General features: G+C 33.6%; 1 protein-coding gene across 1 annotated transcript; it reads right to left on the reverse strand.

Annotated features, from left to right (window-relative positions):
* Positions 1 to 1,173: 1,173 nt before the first annotated feature.
* On the reverse strand, positions 1,174 to 17,958 carry LOC106139630 (uncharacterized). Its single transcript, XM_013341114.2, has 2 exons — positions 17,911 to 17,958; positions 1,174 to 3,031 (listed from the first exon to the last, which is right to left on the reverse strand). Exon 2 carries the CDS (start codon positions 3,029 to 3,031, stop codon positions 1,640 to 1,642), a length of 1,392 nt encoding a protein of 463 aa, XP_013196568.2. The 5' UTR covers positions 17,911 to 17,958; the 3' UTR covers positions 1,174 to 1,639.
* Positions 17,959 to 18,782: the final 824 nt, after the last annotated feature.

Below are 18,782 nucleotides of genomic sequence, written 5' to 3' on the forward strand. Positions count from 1 at the left end.
AAAAGACATAACATTTATTCAAATACAAATAATAGCAGTGGAAGCGGTATCTTCAAAATCCTTTTTTTGTGAAATTGAATCCAACAGAAACAAAGATCACACTATCTTAGAGCAAGGGTTTTTGAAATAAAAAAATTTTTCTTCCATTTAAGAAGCAAACAATATTAAAGATAATTATACAAGTTCTACTTACCTTAAGAAATTATCTTATTTGAGTTTTGAGTGCCTTGAAATTATAAAAATCCAATAAATTGATGAATGTACTGCCGTCGCTAGATATGAACTGAATTATTTTATGAAGCGTTTGACTTTTTATATTATTATGTTATAATTATTTAATTATTACTATATGACAGGGAAACTATTGTTCCTTAATATGTTTAATTATTATATGGCACTTTACTAATTATCCATTTGAAAGGTAGCAAGAAACCTTACAGAAAAATCTTTAACGACGCAAAATTACAATAATCGTTAGCTAACAACTATTAATATAGTACTTACAACACTAATTCTAACAGTATTAGTATTGCGAGATACGGGAATGAACACCGCCGCATTAACAGAGCCATATTTTGAATCAAAGTCCACGTTAAGTCTTATTAAATAAATAAATAATCTACGGGACAAACTACCTCTGCGCTATAGAGACTGTTAGTTAATGATGAAAGTGAGATTCAGAAATAGTGGCAGGTTGCTAGCCTATTACCATAAATAAAAATTCCGTAAAATTCTTTTTATTGATAATTATCTGGATTTGGTTGCGTCCTTATCTCTCCACAGGGGAGCCTGGAGTTTAGCTAATAATACTTAAATTCCCATTGTAATATATAGTTTTAATCTGGTTCGGTCCCAATGGCTTTCACGGATTAACGCAATAGGTAATAAAAAAAAATAAGTAAAGATATCTATATCGAAATCTATATAAATAGCACTTAACATATTTTATCTAAAATGTTACCTAAATAATTACTCTGGAGTATAAGAAGTGCCTCAATTGAAATATATGCACGGAGAAAATATAATTGAGAAAATTGAAACAGAAAAATTTGCTGTCAATAATATAAAATAACTTGAATATCTTGAACAATTGAAAATAACAGGGTTTCTTTTTTCTTATGTTTTATATTTTCACTTTACAATTCGTATTATTTACATAAAAATAATGGCGTTGTAGTAACTATATTATTGGTAATATAACATAATAATAATTACACTACTCGAGACAGGTTTTATTCGCTTTCAATCGTTATGCTTGAACTACTACGCCCTATTTTCACATTCCTTCCAATCATTACACCGTGACTTAACAAGTTAAAGGCGAAGTGATATGTCACATTACACAAGAAAATAAAAGTTTAAAACACTTTGGGCACAATCAATTTTTCAATTTTGTTTTAATTTATGTTAGCAATCATGTGATTGCTAACATAAATTAAAACAAAATAAGTCATCCAATTATTACGTCGCAACAGTTAAATTTAGTAACATGTTGACATTTAAATAAATGAACAATTCGCTTAAATACGCACCGCCAAAATACCCAAACGTTCCCTATCCGATTCAATAGTTTCTCAGAAACCACAATAGAATCCCTAATCAAGACTAGAATTAACAATTAATGTTTAACTTCGTATAATCACGGAACATTTACTGGCAAAAACATTTGTGGATCGCCTAATTTTGGTTCTAATCTAATATTAACTTTTGTATCACCGTCACCGACTTCAAGAAAACTATTCCAGTCTAACATCCAGTAGAATCCATTTCTTCTTGGTGGGGGTAATGTTGCGTCCCCGGGTTTTTCTGGTGCGGCACCTCCAAAGGAATCTTCTAGATCAGCAATTGATGCGCCAGAGTCTGAATCAGTGTCAGCCGCTGCGGAATCTACAGCAAGATCAGCAGGAGCGTCTTTTGAGTTGCTAGCTAAAGTAGTTGTTGCTTCTGTTGTTGTTGATGTAGTTGAAGTTGATGTAGTTGATGAATCGTTGGTGGCATTAGCCTGTCTCTTATTTGAATCACTTGTCTCATTAATTTTATCAACTTCAATCGGATTGATTCCTGTTTGTAAAGGTATAACTTTTATAGAGTCATAGTCTATAGGATCATAGTTTTTGCTTTTAGGTAAATCATAAGGAAAAACTGTCTTTTTAATTTCTGATGATGCAGTCTCTAATTCAAAAGGCAATTCAGGGCGAAGTGGTTCAAAAGGATAATTATTAGGAGATGGGTAACTATCGTCAAGAGTCATAGGATTGTTGTCAGAATTAGATGGTATTAAGTCATAAGACAAAAGAATATTCTCTGGTAGTTGAACCGTTCCATCGACTACTTTCGCCGGAGGCAAAGGCTTAAAGCCTTCTAAGGGCAAAAGAAAATTGTCCTGACCAGGCTTGCCTTTCAAACCATGCGCATCAAGAAAAGCCTGCAACTCAGCTGGTATGTCCAGTTTTTGTTTGTTTGCTAACTTTGCATTATTTTCTAAAGTCTGTAGCAACTTTTTAGTAGAATTAATTTTCTTAACTGGTTTTGGCGTTGCTTCAGATTCTGGGATTACTTCTACTCTAGGCGGTCTTGTATACAGTTCTTGTAAAGATGATCCATCGCGTGGTGTATATGGTAATACGACCATAACTGAGGGGCCATTCTTTTTTGTTGTCGATTCAATAGATGATACTGGTGCTGATGTTGCTGCAATGGGATCCTTTTCTGTCGCTATGTTGTCTTTGATGTGTGGTACTTTAGTTATAGGATTTATTTCATTGTCTTCGGCGCTGTAAGATGACGTTGTTGTAGATGTTGTTGTTGTTGTTTTTTCTTGGGACTCCGTTGACGATTTGCTTTTAGAATCTTCTGCTCTTATATCATTTAATAATTGTAATATTTCTTCTCTCGTGAGTCGAGGTAATTCAGAGTTTGCTTGTAAGATATTCTCTACTTGTTTGACAGTTTTCTCAACATCTATTGAAGCTGCGGCAGAAATTGTAGTCAATAATGCTGCAATTAAGCAGCACCACAGCAACTTCATCATCTGTAATAATAATTAAAAATATCTGTTAAATAACATTATTATTACTTAAGTATATTTCCTGTAACAGACATTAAAACAATTTCTTTATAAAGGAATTTCTCATTATAAAGTTTTTTTTAGGAAATTAAAAAAAACATTCTTTTTTATTATATAAAAAAAAGAATGGTTTTTTTTTTAATAAAAGATTAATAAAATAAAATTCTTTTTTTTAAACTTATTTATTAAATGAAATATGTCGTCCTATATGAGAAATGGTTGTTTTTATTAACATTAATTAAAGTTTATATACAAATTAACGTTTATTAAATGGAAGTATGTATATTACATGAACCTTTTAATTTTCTCGTTACGCGATTAAAAAAATTGTTCAAATGAATGTATAATCTTATCGGCAGTGAATTAAAACACAGTGATTGTCCGTGACAGAACAATACTCACTTTCTACGCCGAGCATGCAGTCGGCTCATTAAAATTCTGATGGCTGATTGTAACGACAAAAGGCCTCTTAAATTTATAATTCCACATCGTTGTTACACATGTGACTGTGTATTTTATATAATTGTTTTGTTTATTGTTCTTGTTTCTTTTTTACTGTTTAACAGCGATTTTACAGATGATGTTGTTGATTTAAAAGTTGGTATATTACCGAAAAAAACTATATAATTTGCGTGATTTTTAAGGTCTAGGTACTTAGTATATAACGCATTAAAAATGCAAGGATTGTGGCAAGTGGAACGATGCCTACCTTCTGAATGAATTACATGATTTTCTGTATTTTGGAAACTCATTTTTATGAATCAGTATAACAGTGGTAAGTGTTAAAAGGCCTATGAAGTTAAAGTGTGCGTAATTTTCTTAGCGCTATGGATATATATAATAAAGATTACAAACAAAATCATATAGGAATATAATGAAAAGGAATAATGGAAATCGATACATTCATCACTTGCATCTCCCAGATAAGCATATAATTAATGATCACCCTCATGCTCTTTTTTCCTCATTCCTGTAAGGCATCTTGCAGTACCTAGGAAGACTTTATTAAATAGTATTTAAGTAAGATTTGATCTGATCTGATTCGATCCGATCCGATCTGATTTGATTGATAATAAAATAAAAATTAAATTCATCAACATGTTGTATGTAATAAATGAATTTTATTCATTTATTTATCTTGCTAGACAAGGTGAGTCTGGTTTTTACACAAAGCGTTTTGCATTTCTCCTTCGCTGCAGGGACACCTTAGATTGATACCTTGAACCTTGAACCTTTTGACCTTTGACTTTTGGTAACACATTAGTTGCCGAAATGTGCTGAGTAGGTTTCCTTACGATATTTTCCCTCACCTCATCATACCGCGTAAAAGAACTGTTGTTCACCCTTGCCTCAATTTTGTATGCGATCCTCTTATTGTCAGGTTGGCTGGAAGAGATCCCACTTAGGGATAAGCCCGCCTTTGTACTGTACTACTGTTTTATATTTGCAATGTACTCCTTGAGTAAACAATAAAGCATTTATTTATCTACTTACTTACTAAATAGTATTTGAAGAAACTTAGTATTGTCTCACAATAGATAACATGTAATCCCACACAAATAATCCGAAACAACAAAAAGGCTATCCGTAACCACGATAAAAATATTTGTGAAGAAAAATGAGCCAAGATTTATTTGATATGGCGACCTTTCGTTTCATCTCTCGTATTTACATAAGAAAACAATAATACAGGAATTTTCATTGATTATCTTATCCATAGAACGGCAACAGTTTATTTCATTTATCATTATTACGAGTTACTCGGTATTTTTCGTAAAAAAATCACGTGAACCACACTCAAGTTAACTAAATTTAGCTATGCGTAACCGATCGTGCGCTGATTAGTCATATTAACAGCAAAAATAGTTCTGAATTCACCAAATCTGCTTTATCTTTACTAATATTATAAAGCTGACGAGTTTGTTTGTTTGAACGCGCTAATCTCAGGAACTACTGGTTTGATTTGAAAAAATATTTTTGTGTTGAATAGACCATTTATCGAGGAAGGCTTTAGGCTGTATAATATGCAACGCTGTAACTTTTAGGAACGAAGAAATAATGGAAAGAGTTAAAAATAACGGGGCTTGAGTGCTTTAATGATGCTCAAAATAACTATTCCACGCGGACGAAGTCGCGGGCACAGCTAGTATACATGTAAAGAGTAAACATTACCCTTCCAACTATCTTATTTAGTAACGTTATTTCGTCTTCTTTCAAAATTTTAAAGTAAATTTAATTTGTACGAGCAATCAAATTTCAGTAAAGAAAAGACATTCTTACTTCGAATGTTTTATATCTACCGAAATCGAATGTGAAATCTATTTTTTTATATGTCTGCGTATAAAACCGATAATCGTAACATTATCCCGACTTCATCGTTCCTACTTTTGCATGCTCAATTGAATTGGGCCTTCTGTTTGGATTGGTTCTCCCTGGTTATTGGTTGAAGGGAATGAAGACTTTTATAACAAAATTTTAGGACGACCCAAGGAAATAGGACTGTAGAAGGATGCTTAATCGTCATCATCATTTCAGCTTAAGAAGGGATTGACTGCCCAAGTATATGGGATTCCTTACTTAGGCGATGGGCTAGCAAACTGTAACTACTTAAATCTCAATTCTATCATAAAGCCAAACAGCTGAATGCAAAAAATGAAAAAAATAAGATAATCATATACTTTTAAAATATAATTGTAAATGTTCGTATATATATATATATATATATATACGGGACAAATTACACTGATTGAGTTAGCCTCGATGTAAGTTCGAAACTTGTGTTACGAGATACTAACTCAACGATACTATATTTCATAATAAATACTTATAAAGATAAACATCCAAGACCCAGGCAAATCGGAAAAAGTTATTTTCTCATCATGCCCTGGCCGGGATTCGAACCCGGGACCTCCGGTGTAACAGACAAGCGTACTACCGCTGCGCCACAGAGGCCGTCGTATGTACCTAAGTGACATTTTTTTGAGAATAAATTATCTTATAATGTTTTTCTTCAGCCAGACAGACCATATTAAAATATGCAATAGAATATGTTTATTAAATTGTGTAAAAAATAAATTAAATTTTATTATAATTTCACTAAAGGCTTATGAAATACCGCATTTTAATAAACAATTTTGAAATTTCACATTTGTTACTCGCTTTTAATGTTATTTCGAATGATATTTCAATTAATTTCTCAAAATCAATTTATAAATTGTTCGTTATTGAATGGTTATCAAAATCTATTATATCTTCTATATATATAAAACTCTTCCGTTACTGAGTGACTGACTGACAGACAACGCACAGTCGAAACTACTGGTCGTAGACAGCTGAAATTTGGAATGTAGGTTCCTTGGGATATGTAGGGGAGCACTAAGAAAGGATTTTTGGAAATTCAACCCCCAAGGGGGGGAAAAGGGGTAAAAACGTTTCTATGAAAAATCTTATTCCTTTGGTTTATAAACTTGAAACTTGGCATGAACACGTACATAGGCAAGTAAATATGTTTGACATTATAAGTTTTTTCAAACTACCCTCCAATCGTGATTTAGGGGGTGCGATTGGGTGACTGATTTATTAACGCACAGCCGAAACCGCTCGGTATAGGAGTCTGAGATTTTGAACAGAGGTTCCTTTAGTAACATAAGTGAGCACTAAGAAGGAATTTTTGAAATGTCAACCCCCAAGGGGGGGAAACGGGATAAACTGAGCCGGCGCTGTGGGAAAGTTCTAACGAGATACCGTGGCCCCGGAACGCAAAGGGCAACTGAAGGAACGAGGTGGGTTTTAGTCAGTAAAAGTCTGACACTCCCTTCCGTTCCACCCAGAGCGGGAGAGGTCATTTGATGATTTCCCATCCTTAAAGAAAAGACTTTGTATGACAACTTTCAGTCGTCTCTTTAACATACATAATAACATACATAATTATGTACATACATGCATAACATTAATAACATCACGCCTTTAAATCCCTATTTTGTGTTAACACTACCCATACAAACAGCTAAAAGGAAACAAGTGAAGAGACGAAATTTGTCCGCATCCATTTTCACCTAAATTCTTAACGTTAATGAGATTTACTTTTTATTATCAGGTCAACCTAATAGCCTCACATGTACGTATAACTTCGTAAGAATTTTCTTTCAACTCCTAACCGTTGAGGAGTTGTACCTTCCATCATCAGCTCATTCACATGAGATGATGACTATCAGACTATATTTGTTTACACATGTAATCGATAAACTCCGAAACTACTGAATCGATTTCAAACATTCACCATTAGAAAGCTACATCATCCCTGAGTAACACAGGCTATATTTAATTCCAGTTGTAACAAGATTTCAGCCTGTGGAAGAAAAAGCCCTGTCGAGATCATTAAAAAACGCTATATATAACCGAATTACACGTGGGCGAAGCCGCGGGCGGAAAGCTAGTAAAGAAATAAATGATTTAGTTGCATTATCATTAAGTTACATGTTTAATTTTAAATCGCTAAAACCAGTGGTTTGGGTTGTCTTCTAATTTCTTAGTCAATTAGTCAGTGACCTCTTTATATTTAATAACTTTTGAAAAAGAGAACCATCTCATACAGGTACCTATCCTCCTTTTTTGAGATCGGTTAAATTTCTGAAACCTTTACAAACAGATACCTGAAAACCTCATCAAATAAACATAACATACAGTTCAAACTGAGAATCAATTATTTTTTGAAGGCAATTAAAAAACATATAGAAATCGATCAGAGTTATTTACCATTTGAAAGCATTTGTAAAAATTTCAGGGTCAAGAAAATTTTTCTTTATCCTGAAAAATCTTTTACATCGGAAAAAGAATTCCAGTAAAAATGTCTATCAAACTCTAGTCATCTGCAGGGAGATTTATTCCGAAGAATCGGAAAAGTTCCGGTGTTAACCGCAAGATTTCCACACCTATTGCCGGCTTGAAACGTAAATCATTCACCTTTAACCGTGTAGCTATCGATAAAATAGTGACGTACTTTTGTGTGGATATTGTTTTGTGCTTATATCGGCTTTTTCTTTCTAAGTAGCTTTTTTAATAGATAGGTAGATATTTTTTATTATAAATAAGTGAAATAAGAATTATAGAAAGGAAAAACGTTATCAAATCAAAATGATTATTGAAATAAATAGGTACACTATATAAATTTATAATTAACGAGATTTTTCTAAATGCTTCACTCCCATATTTTACACAGAAACTATGTTGCCCTGAAGATTTGTTATTATATATTTGTACCATATGTCATCAAATTCGATAGGGTAGTTCTTAACTGACATTGATTTCTTACTGATTTCGATGTTCATAAAAACAAACTGTAGACCGCAACATTAAAAAAAATTTAAAAGATAGAAATTTACATTGAAATGGATGGCATAATGATGAAATTGAGATTATTGTAAATTACTGATGGTAAAACAATACCATCAAATGAAACTTACGACTTACGATTATCCAAAAATACTAATTTAGACCTCCGAGACTTCTGAATAAGTATATGTACTTATAACTTTCGATAAAATTAAAAACACATGTCACATCACTAATCCAAAAGCCTAAACTATTGTACCATTGTAATCCGGCAGAAAAGACGTAATATTTCTGAGTTGTAACAAAAAATCACGTACATGACAAACCAATGAAAGTGAAAGGCGTAACCTCGATCGGACGCCGTGAGAATTCTCGCGAAAAATACGTAAAAAACATCATACATTGACGGTATTGTACTATGTGTCTTCAAGGACAGCCGTAAGTAGTCATCAATGTTTGGTGCGTAATGAGATGTTGACAACATTAATGGTAATTTGTTCGAACATGGTACATTATAGTGGTTATTCAATGCTGTGTGTGCGCATTGATCCAAAGTGATTAATATTTATAACTGAGCACAGAAAATTTACTACACTTCTTTTTTAATGCATTTAAGTAATGAATTAGATCAATAAATCATGAATCAACTTTCTGAACCTGTTAAAATCGATAAATAATGATTTTTCTAGTATATTTCAAATATGGTTAAAGGTTGGTTAACTTACTTCTAGGCTCACTCAATCTGTGTTATTTGTCCTGTACATATTTATTTATTTATTAAAACTAAGATTTATAAATATAAATAATATATATAAAATCAAGCACTATATATATGAATAAAATCATTCCGACAGCTTGCATACACTCAACCCCAACACAAAATAATGAGCACAATACATACATTTCTATGATAGAAATCGTAATATTGTATTTGTAACTAAGTGGAATAATATGTCACCAAAGTCTTTAATCGGACGCAGTTATAAAATTATTAAATAAAATAGAGATGCCACATCAAAACTTTATGATAACTAATGGTAGTAATTTTTGTACTACATACTACATACTTATTAAGTTGTATATAGTAACTTGTATAGTTTTATATAATTTCGTATTCTAAGTGCCGTGTGGTTCCCGGCACCAATAAAAAAAAGAATAGGACCACTCCATCTCGTTCCCATGGATGTCGTCAAAGGCAGCTAAGGGATAGGCTTATATAATTACTTGGGATTCTTCTTTTAGGCGATGGGCTAGCAACCTGTCACTATTTGAATCTCAATTCCATCATAAAGCCAAACAGCTGAACGAGGCCTATCAGTCATTTCAAGACTGTTGGCTCTGTCTACCCCGCAAGGGATATAGGGGTGATTATATGTATCTTTGCATGTATTCTAAGCACAAACCCAATGGTTATTTACATCAGCAATGAAATCCTAACGGCATTGATCCTAGCCACAGAAATTATTCAGATTTCCTACAGTCGTAGGTGTTTCAGGCACACAGGCCGTAACTTATTTATGTACCGGTACAATTCAGGTCGTATATCAAGTTGTAGTGTTGTGGGTTCGATTCCCACGGTCTGTATTGACTTTATCCCTGAATTGAATTCGTATGCGGACAACGTATATATACGGCTCTTTTGTATCATATATTCTTGTTCTAATTTTAGAAAAATGTATAGTCATTGGTGGATAGAAGTGACACTATGGTTTTAGTAGGGGTCATTATTACACTGCATTTGACTATATTTATTCAAAATTACTAATTATTAGATTATTGTAACACATCTTTAATGTGCCGTGTGGTTCCCGGCACCAATAAAAAAAAATAAGACCAATCCATCTCTTTTCCATGGATGTCGTAAAAGGCGACTAAGGGATGGGCTTACAAACTTGGGATTCTTTTTTAGGCGATAGGTTAGCAACCTGTCACTATTTGAATCTCAATTCTATCATTAAGCCAAATAGCTGAACGTGGCCGATCAGTCTTTTCGAGACTGTTGGCTATGTCTACCCCTCAAGGGATATAGGCGTGATTATATGTATGTATGTATATTAGTCTGCATTTGACTATATTTATTTAAAACTACTAATTATTTTATTATTGTAACGCATCTTCAATACTTTTAATGTGCGTTGCATCTTTGACTTTCGATCATCTTATGAAAACCGTAAGCAGATCAAACATCTCTCTTTTGAGTCGGTTCAAAAGAAACACCTTTCACTACTCCCAAATAATCCCTAATCCCTGTTCCCTCGGAGTTAAAAGAAGTAATGACATTTGGTTAAACGACTAACTAAGTACGAACTCCCGATAAAGTAATTCTATTGTAACAACTTGTAACTCCAGTAATTGCCACAACTGATTAATCCTTTTCAGAAGTCCATCGGCTTATTTCCCGTTTCTTCGGAAAACTCCGCAGTATTTAAGAAGTTTAAATTATTCATGACGTTTTATTTAAATCTGGAAAACCTTTTTTTTTTTTAATGCCCCGGTCTAATTTACGAACAGAAATGCCGGTCGTAACTTTGGTAATTTTAAATTGATAAGAAATCTTATTAAGGTATGATGTCACGTGGTCGGATAACAGATTACAATCTGTTTCACCTTAAAACCTTTCATTTATTATTGTCATAATATTTTTCAAAGAGTCGTCGAATTAATTACTACTGATATTTATGTATTTTTCACTCTTGAATAGGCAGTGGCGTGTGGTTCCCGGCACAAATAAAAAAAAGAATAGGATCACTCCATCTCTTTCCCATGGATGACGTAAAAGGCGACTAAGGGATAGGTTTATAAACTTGAGATTGATCTATTAGGTGGTGAGCTAGCAACCTGTCACTATTTGAATCTCAATTCACTCATTTACCTATCCGAACAAACAGCAAAACGATCAGCCTTTTTAAGACTTTGCTTTGTCTTTGGCTTTGTATACCCCGCATGGGATATAGACGTGATAATATGTATGTACGTTAAAATGATCTCATGTAAGTGGATTTTTATATTTCATGGCATTTTAGCTTGTGACAGCCGTTTACCTACGTTGTTGTATAGTGGTTCCAATCATTTTAATAATGTCAATATTGATTTTCCCCAGAAATTTCTCAGTCCTATGATTAGCAAACCGCACGCTAATGGCCTAATTACACCACCTAGTAATTGATATTAATTCCCGTGCTTAGGCAAGTGCTCGTTACTAATGAGAGCAATTAGGGCGAATGTTTTACTGAAATATTTTTCAACGGTACGTTTTTGACGATTTTTGCTATTAATTTTCATTATATATGTGGCTGTAACTATACAGTATAGTTACGTCCTATTTTATGGGAACCATGATTCAATATGGATTAGGTACATGTACTTATCTGCCGAGGTCAGACGGGAGTGAGAAAACTCGACTGAACCTGGAAATCATGGTCAGAGCCACACAGGTTCCTCTCTATAGAGGCGAGCCTACTCTACCTTGACTTTGATTAATGCTAGGAGAAAAGAGATGGCACTAGTACCATGCTAAAATGATGGTATTTGTTCCGTCCTGAGTAGAACCTAAATCTATACTAATATTATAAAGCTGAAGAGTTTGTTTGTTTGTTTGAACGCGCTAATCTCAGGAACTACTGGTTCGAATTGAAAAATTCTTTTTGAGTTGAATAGACCATTTATCGAGGAAGGCTTTAGGCTACATAATCATCATGCTGCAACTATTAGGAGCGAAGAAATAATGAAGAATGTAAAAAAAATCGGGGAAAATTATTCATCCTTGAGGGCTTCAAAATAACTATTCCACGCGGACGAAGTCAAGGGAACAGCTAGTAAAAAATAAAATATTAAATATGCGGGACAAATTACATTGATTGAGTTAGCCTCGAAGTAAGTTCGAGACTTGTGTTACGAGATACTAACTCAACGATACAATATTTTATAATAAATACCTATATAGAAATTGCTTCTACAAGTAATTTTCAATTTCAGGGTCCCAAAATTTCGTCGTCTTAATATATTTTTCATATGAGAGGATAACTTAAGAGCACTTGGCTGTATTGGTATAAGCGTCGACCTTCGATGGCTGAATGTATTTCCAAACGAAATAGATGATTGGTCCACTCAGACGATTGCTTCTTGGTGCTTACGAAAGTGTTTTGAAGTTTCCTACGGTTTGAAGTTATTTGTTTTCATAATTACTGCGAAAATACATACATACAGTAGTATGAAGAAGTAGGAAGTATGCAGAGATCGTGGCAAATGGAAAGAGTCTCTGCCTACCCATCCGGGAAAGAGGCGTGATTTTATGTATGTATACATACATACATATGGTCACGTCTATATCCCTTGTGGGGTAGACCGATGTACCGATTTAATTGCTTTCGCGACCAAGTATTTTCTGAGATATGTAATTACATAAATACATATAATCACGTTTATATCCCATGTGGGGTAGACAGAGTAGAACAGTCTTGAAAAGACTGACAGGTCACGTTCAGCTTTTTGGCTTAATGATGGAATTGAGATTCAAATAGTGATTAGGTTGCTGGCCCATCGCCTAAAAGAAGAATCCCAATTTTAAAAGCCTGTCTCTAAATCGCCTTTTACGACATCCATGGGTAAGACATTGATGTAAATAAATATATAGGTATATAAATAAACAATGACTTCAAAACAATCTTACTAAAAACTTACACAACTACTTCAAGTTGAAACCTTTTCATCCAAATATTTAAATAACAACAAAGTATGTAAACAATTTCTTCTGTATTGTGTTCACTTTAAACAAGTGACGATCAAAGGAGTTAAAGTCGAAGTATTTTTCAGCAAAGAAAAGTTTACTGTTTTACTGCGACAGAGTTCTGCCTGGGGCGGTAGTGCTTTGTTAGATAAAATTGAAGTACAACAGAAATTTAGCCTTGCAAGGAGTTTTGCTAGGAAGATTTTCAGATTTAATTTTAGTAATTACATATGAAGCTAAAAGGAAGTTGTCATATGTTTTTGCTCAGGATCAACTCCATCTCTGTAGGTACCAAATTTCATCAAAATCGGTTGCTTAGGCGTGAAAGGGCAACAGACAGAGTATATATGTAAATAATAAATAAATAAATATATACGGGACAAATTACACAGATTGAGTTAGCCTCGAAGTAAGTTCGAGACTTGTGTTACGAGATACTAACTCAACGATACTATGTATATTATAATAAATACTTAGATAAACATCCAAGACCTAGGACAATCAGAAAAAGTTCTTTTCTCATCATGCCCTGACCGGGATTCGAACCCGGGACCTCCGGTGTCACTACCGCTGCGCCACAGAGGCCGTACATATACACATACAAATAGCTAACAAGCTGTACCGGACCTACTCAATATACTCACAAAATTTCATGTGAATCAGTCAAGCCGTTTCGCAGGAGTACGGGAACGAACATTGTGACACGAGAATTATATATATAAGATATAATTATATTAGTAAGGATTCTGGAGTGCTGACTATCTGTTTCCTATATAATTGCGTAAAAGCCTTTTGGAAGAAACATACTGTAGACAGAGCATAAATATATCCAAAGAACTTATCCTTGCGGAGATAAAAATACACCAAGTTTTTCCAGAAAAATTATGGATACAACTGTTTTCAAGACTGTTTGGCTTTGTCTACCCCGAAAGGGATATAGACATCACTATATGTATGAATGTATGTTGGCATTTTATTTATTTATTTAGACTTCATTGCAAAAAATACAAATGTATAACACAATTGGCGGTCTTAATGCTGGAAGCATTATCTACCAGTCAACCATTGTGTCTGACAGAAAACTTTATGTGGAGACAAACTAAACTAAATATCTAAATATATTTATACCTACACAAAATATAATAATTATAATATACATACATAAAAGGTGCAGCGATTACCGAAATGAGTGGAAAGGTTTTCAGTGATTTGTGCTGATAAGTCGAGGTGTTATATCTATTATCATTCCGTGACCGCTGTCATATGAAAATAGGATTAATATGTAATAACACGGTGCAGTATTACAAAACATTGATGAATGTTATGTTTGTATAAATTCACTTGTTCAAACATGGTATGTATTTGTCATAATAGTGACATATTAATTTGCAAGCAAATGTGTAAAATATTCTGTTAGGCTAAAACAAATAATTCGTAACATAAATGGTAAATATTGCATAATATATTTTATTGTATGAAATTAAAATGTGTCGAATTTCATTCATATTTTTAACAGTAAATTTCTAACGTGAATTTCAGTATTAAGCATGTTTTTTTTTTTGTTTCAAAAGTATGATTAAATTTTAATTAAAAAATCATGTTTTCATTCATTGCGGTTACGCAAATAGTTATGTTTAGATAACTGGATTATCCATGAACCTTGGTCAGGTTTTCCTTCAGATAGGTTCACGGAGGTGAAACTGTAGTTGCTTAGCCGATATTACTACAAATTATGATCCTAGGTGTAAAAGACAAGTCTTTAAAGGGAACATACATACATATAACGACGTCTATATGGCTCGCAGGGTAGACAGAGCCAACAGTCCAAAAGACTGATAGGCCACGTTCAGCTGTTTGGCTTAATGATAAAATTGAGATAGATTCAAATAGTGAGAGGTTGCTAGCCCGCCGCCTAAAAGTGGAAAAGTTTGTAAGCCTATCCCTTAAAATCAATTCTTAAGTAATATTCATAAGTCAATCAGAGTTTTAAGACTAAGATTATTATTAAAGAGGTCATCTGTAAATGTATTCACATTGCCACATAGCGCTGTTGACCTCAGTTTTGCATTTGTGTCAATACACTATTAGATTTGTAAATTTTTCCATTGTTCACGTTTTTCACATAGTTGGGTCCTTCATATAATTACGAACTACCTATTTGTGTACTCATGCATGCGTGCCTTGTGATTTTTTTTGTAACCGTCTGAAAAAAGGAATGAACTTGGTATTTTTTTCGTAGGCGATGGGCTAGCAACCTGTCACTATTTGAATCTCAAATCCATCATTAAGTCATACAGCTGAATGTGGCCTTTAAGTCCTTTCTGGCTCTTTCTACCCTGCTAGGGATATAAACGTGATTATAATGCATGCCGTATAGTTTTCGGCACCAATATAAAAAAGGACCGCTTTGCCTCTTTCCCATGAATGTCGTAAAAGGCGACTTAGGGATAAACTTAACTTGTGATTCTATTTAAAGGCGATGGGCTAGAAACCTGTCACTATTAGAATCCCAATTCAATCATTAAGCCTAACAGCTGAACGTGACCTTTGAGTCTTGCAAGACTACTGGCTCTATCTACCCCACAAAAGACGTGACTATGGTATGTATGTTAAATGCATGTATGTATGAAACAAGTGAGTGAGTAATTGTAAGTAGAGAAGACATTAAACAATCCGGGCCCCTTCATATTTCAAAGAAATAAACCCAAGAACACACTTGACCTTATCCATTGAAAAAGTTTAATATAAGTTTGAAATGCGTCACCCATTTTACGCAGTTTAATATGAAAGGGTTTAACGCATAACTTTGAAGTTCGAATGACCCCTCGCCCTTTTGTATGACAGATATTGACTAAAATTTCAATTTCACCGCTCTCTAATAAAACTTTTCGTCTGATTTCAGCCAGTATTCAACTATTAGAATTGGACTTTAATCTGCTGTATTCGAAAATTAAAATAGAGTTGGCGCAAAATTGTGTTTTGTATTAAATATTTAAATTAATATTTAAATTTCGAATAAACCAATTAATCGCTAATTCTCTCATCCACATTCCTATTCTAAATTTGGATTATTGTGAATTTGACATTAATAAAAAATGCAGCAGTGCAGTTTGTTATCGCTTCTTCTGCAATGATGCTTTGGAAGCGACTGTAGGCTTAAGTTATTTATTTGACATGACAATTATTAAATGATTTTGAACCTATAATGAAGAAAAAATTGAATTTGAGTTTTGGTTTTAATTTAATAAAGTGAAAGAAACGTTAACTTAGAATTATTTTAACGTTTCTTAGTTAAGTCTAACTTTTTTATAGTATCTCCGTAATCTCTTTCAATAACTACTAATAAAATCCACATTTTCAAAACTCGTAATCCCTTCAAATTAGGCACATAAGATTCACGCGATTATTTACAGGTATTGTTCATTCAAATGATATTTTCGTATATTTTTCTCCTAAACTTTACTCCCAAAAAATCCGCCTTTTTAAAATGCGTCACCCTCAAAATCCTTAGCAATGTTTACGTTACCACAGAGCTCAGAACGAGGCGCTAGCTATGTCGACTTCCGCGCTCTGTGTTGCAACATCACTAACTCCCACAATAAACAAGTTGGAACTGCATTAACTGCACCTCTCACTTGCGTTACACGATCCACTGCATTTACGTAATACTGTCTCTGGTTTGTTTAAGAGCTAGATATTACTAAAAACGCGAATCAATTGACGTAAAAATACACACATACATATAGTAACGCCTGTATCCCTTGCGGGGTAGGCAGAGCCAACAGTCTTGAAGAGACTGAAAGGCCACGTCCAGCTGCATGGCTTTAAGATGGAATTGATATTTGAGGTTGCTAGTACATCGCCAACAAAAGGAATCCCAAGTTTATAAGCCTATACCTTGGTCGCCTTTTACGACATCTATGTGAAATATATGAAGTTATCCTATTCTAAAGTGCCGAAAACCACACGGCAGAAAAATTTTAAGATGTCGGTAAGAAGAAGTTACTTATATTTAAGCCCATGTTATCTCCTCCTCAAACTGAAGAGGAGCTTGAGGCCTATGGCCATGACTCGGATTGGAACTCAAGAATTTCCCGTTTCATCCCTAAGGAGCATATACGACAAAATTCAACGTTTTATAGTTAAGAGTTTTTTGTGTACTAGTAAAGCTTACAAAGTTATAGTGGTTCCCGTGACAATTTTGTAATATTTCTTTTGGCGCTTCCCTAAATTCTCAAGGGAAATAAACTGCGTCCAGATTTATTTGACCTTTGCCTTTTTAACTCACACTTCAGTAAAGATCCGTGACAAATAAAGTCTCTAGTGTTGTCAAAATTACGAAATCAAGCATTTAGTTTTCTTATTGTGTAGTACACATTTCATAGAACGAAAGCAAAATTTTATAAATATGTTTTTAAAGAACAAATTCAACAATTCCTTGGTCGCAACGATTAGCACAGACAACAACTTGATCACAACGATTAGCCGAGACAGATGTTTTGTTAAGATTGAATTATATTCTCGAAAAAAAAAAATTTTTTTATGTTCAATTTTCTAAACGCAACGCTTTTGCCAGGAACTTAAAATTGTAATTTTAAAGGAATATTGTTACCAACGAAATTCAACCACTATTGTTTAAAACACAAACACACATAAACATTCCAATTTTAAACACAAACCGAAATTATTCGATTAAAATAACAACAGAACAAACAACAACAACTGGCACAATTGGAATTCGAATAAAAAAAATAAACTGTTTAAATTTTAAAAATGGAACACGTACCGCAAATGAATGCAACTTCACGGCTTACTTTGCTAGAGTCGACCTTCCAACTGGTAGCCACCACTCTTCGGACCCATCAAGCGTTACGACATACCATTATAAAGGCGACTACACACATACCATTAGCAAAATTAGTACCCATTACATATATAACTTTATGTGCCTATAAATATCATTTACCTAAAATGGCTTACTACTGGTAAAATAAAACATAAGTAATATCTCCTTAGGGACATCATTAATGTGATACCTTGTATATTATTTATTTATATCCTACTAATATTATAAATGCGAAAGTTTGTGAGTATGTCATGATGTCAGTATAGATGTTTGTTACTCTTTTACACAAAAACTACTGAACTGATTACGGTGAAATTTGGTATGTAGGTAGCTGAAGACCCAAAATAACATATAGGCTACTTTTTATCCCGGAGTTCCCGCGGGATTAATTCCACGCGGACGAAGTAGCGTTCAGGTCTTTTTGAGACTTTTTCTACCCCTTATGGATTATAGTATTTGTATACATTCCAATAGTGTAGTTAGAAATGGTATATTACAACGAAGTAAAAGTGAGCCTAATTGCATACATAAAATACGACACGAGAATACTATTGTCTCTTAACATTTTTACTTTCTACATAATATTTTACATTGTCGTTGAGATTTCAGATTATTTTGATTTTCATTTCATTTTTTTATTAACTTTGAATATTACTTCAAATACCTGTTCAAAGCGCGACAGTGGTTGAATAGGTAAGGTGCCCGATTAGCATGCGAGTTGCGCATAAAGGCACTGGTTCGAATCCCACCGCGGCCGTGTACCAATGAGTATTTTCGAAGTAATGTATATTAGTTTACACATTCAGCCAACT

This window comes from Amyelois transitella, chromosome 15, assembly GCF_032362555.1.
Source record: "Amyelois transitella isolate CPQ chromosome 15, ilAmyTran1.1, whole genome shotgun sequence".
Taxonomy (NCBI): Eukaryota; Metazoa; Arthropoda; class Insecta; order Lepidoptera; family Pyralidae; genus Amyelois; species Amyelois transitella.

Bases quoted from the DNA above. Each gene is read 5' to 3' on its own strand.
- LOC106139630 (XM_013341114.2), bottom strand. From the start codon at position 3,031: ATGATGAAGTTGCTGTGGTGCTGCTTAATTGCAGCATTATTGACTACA.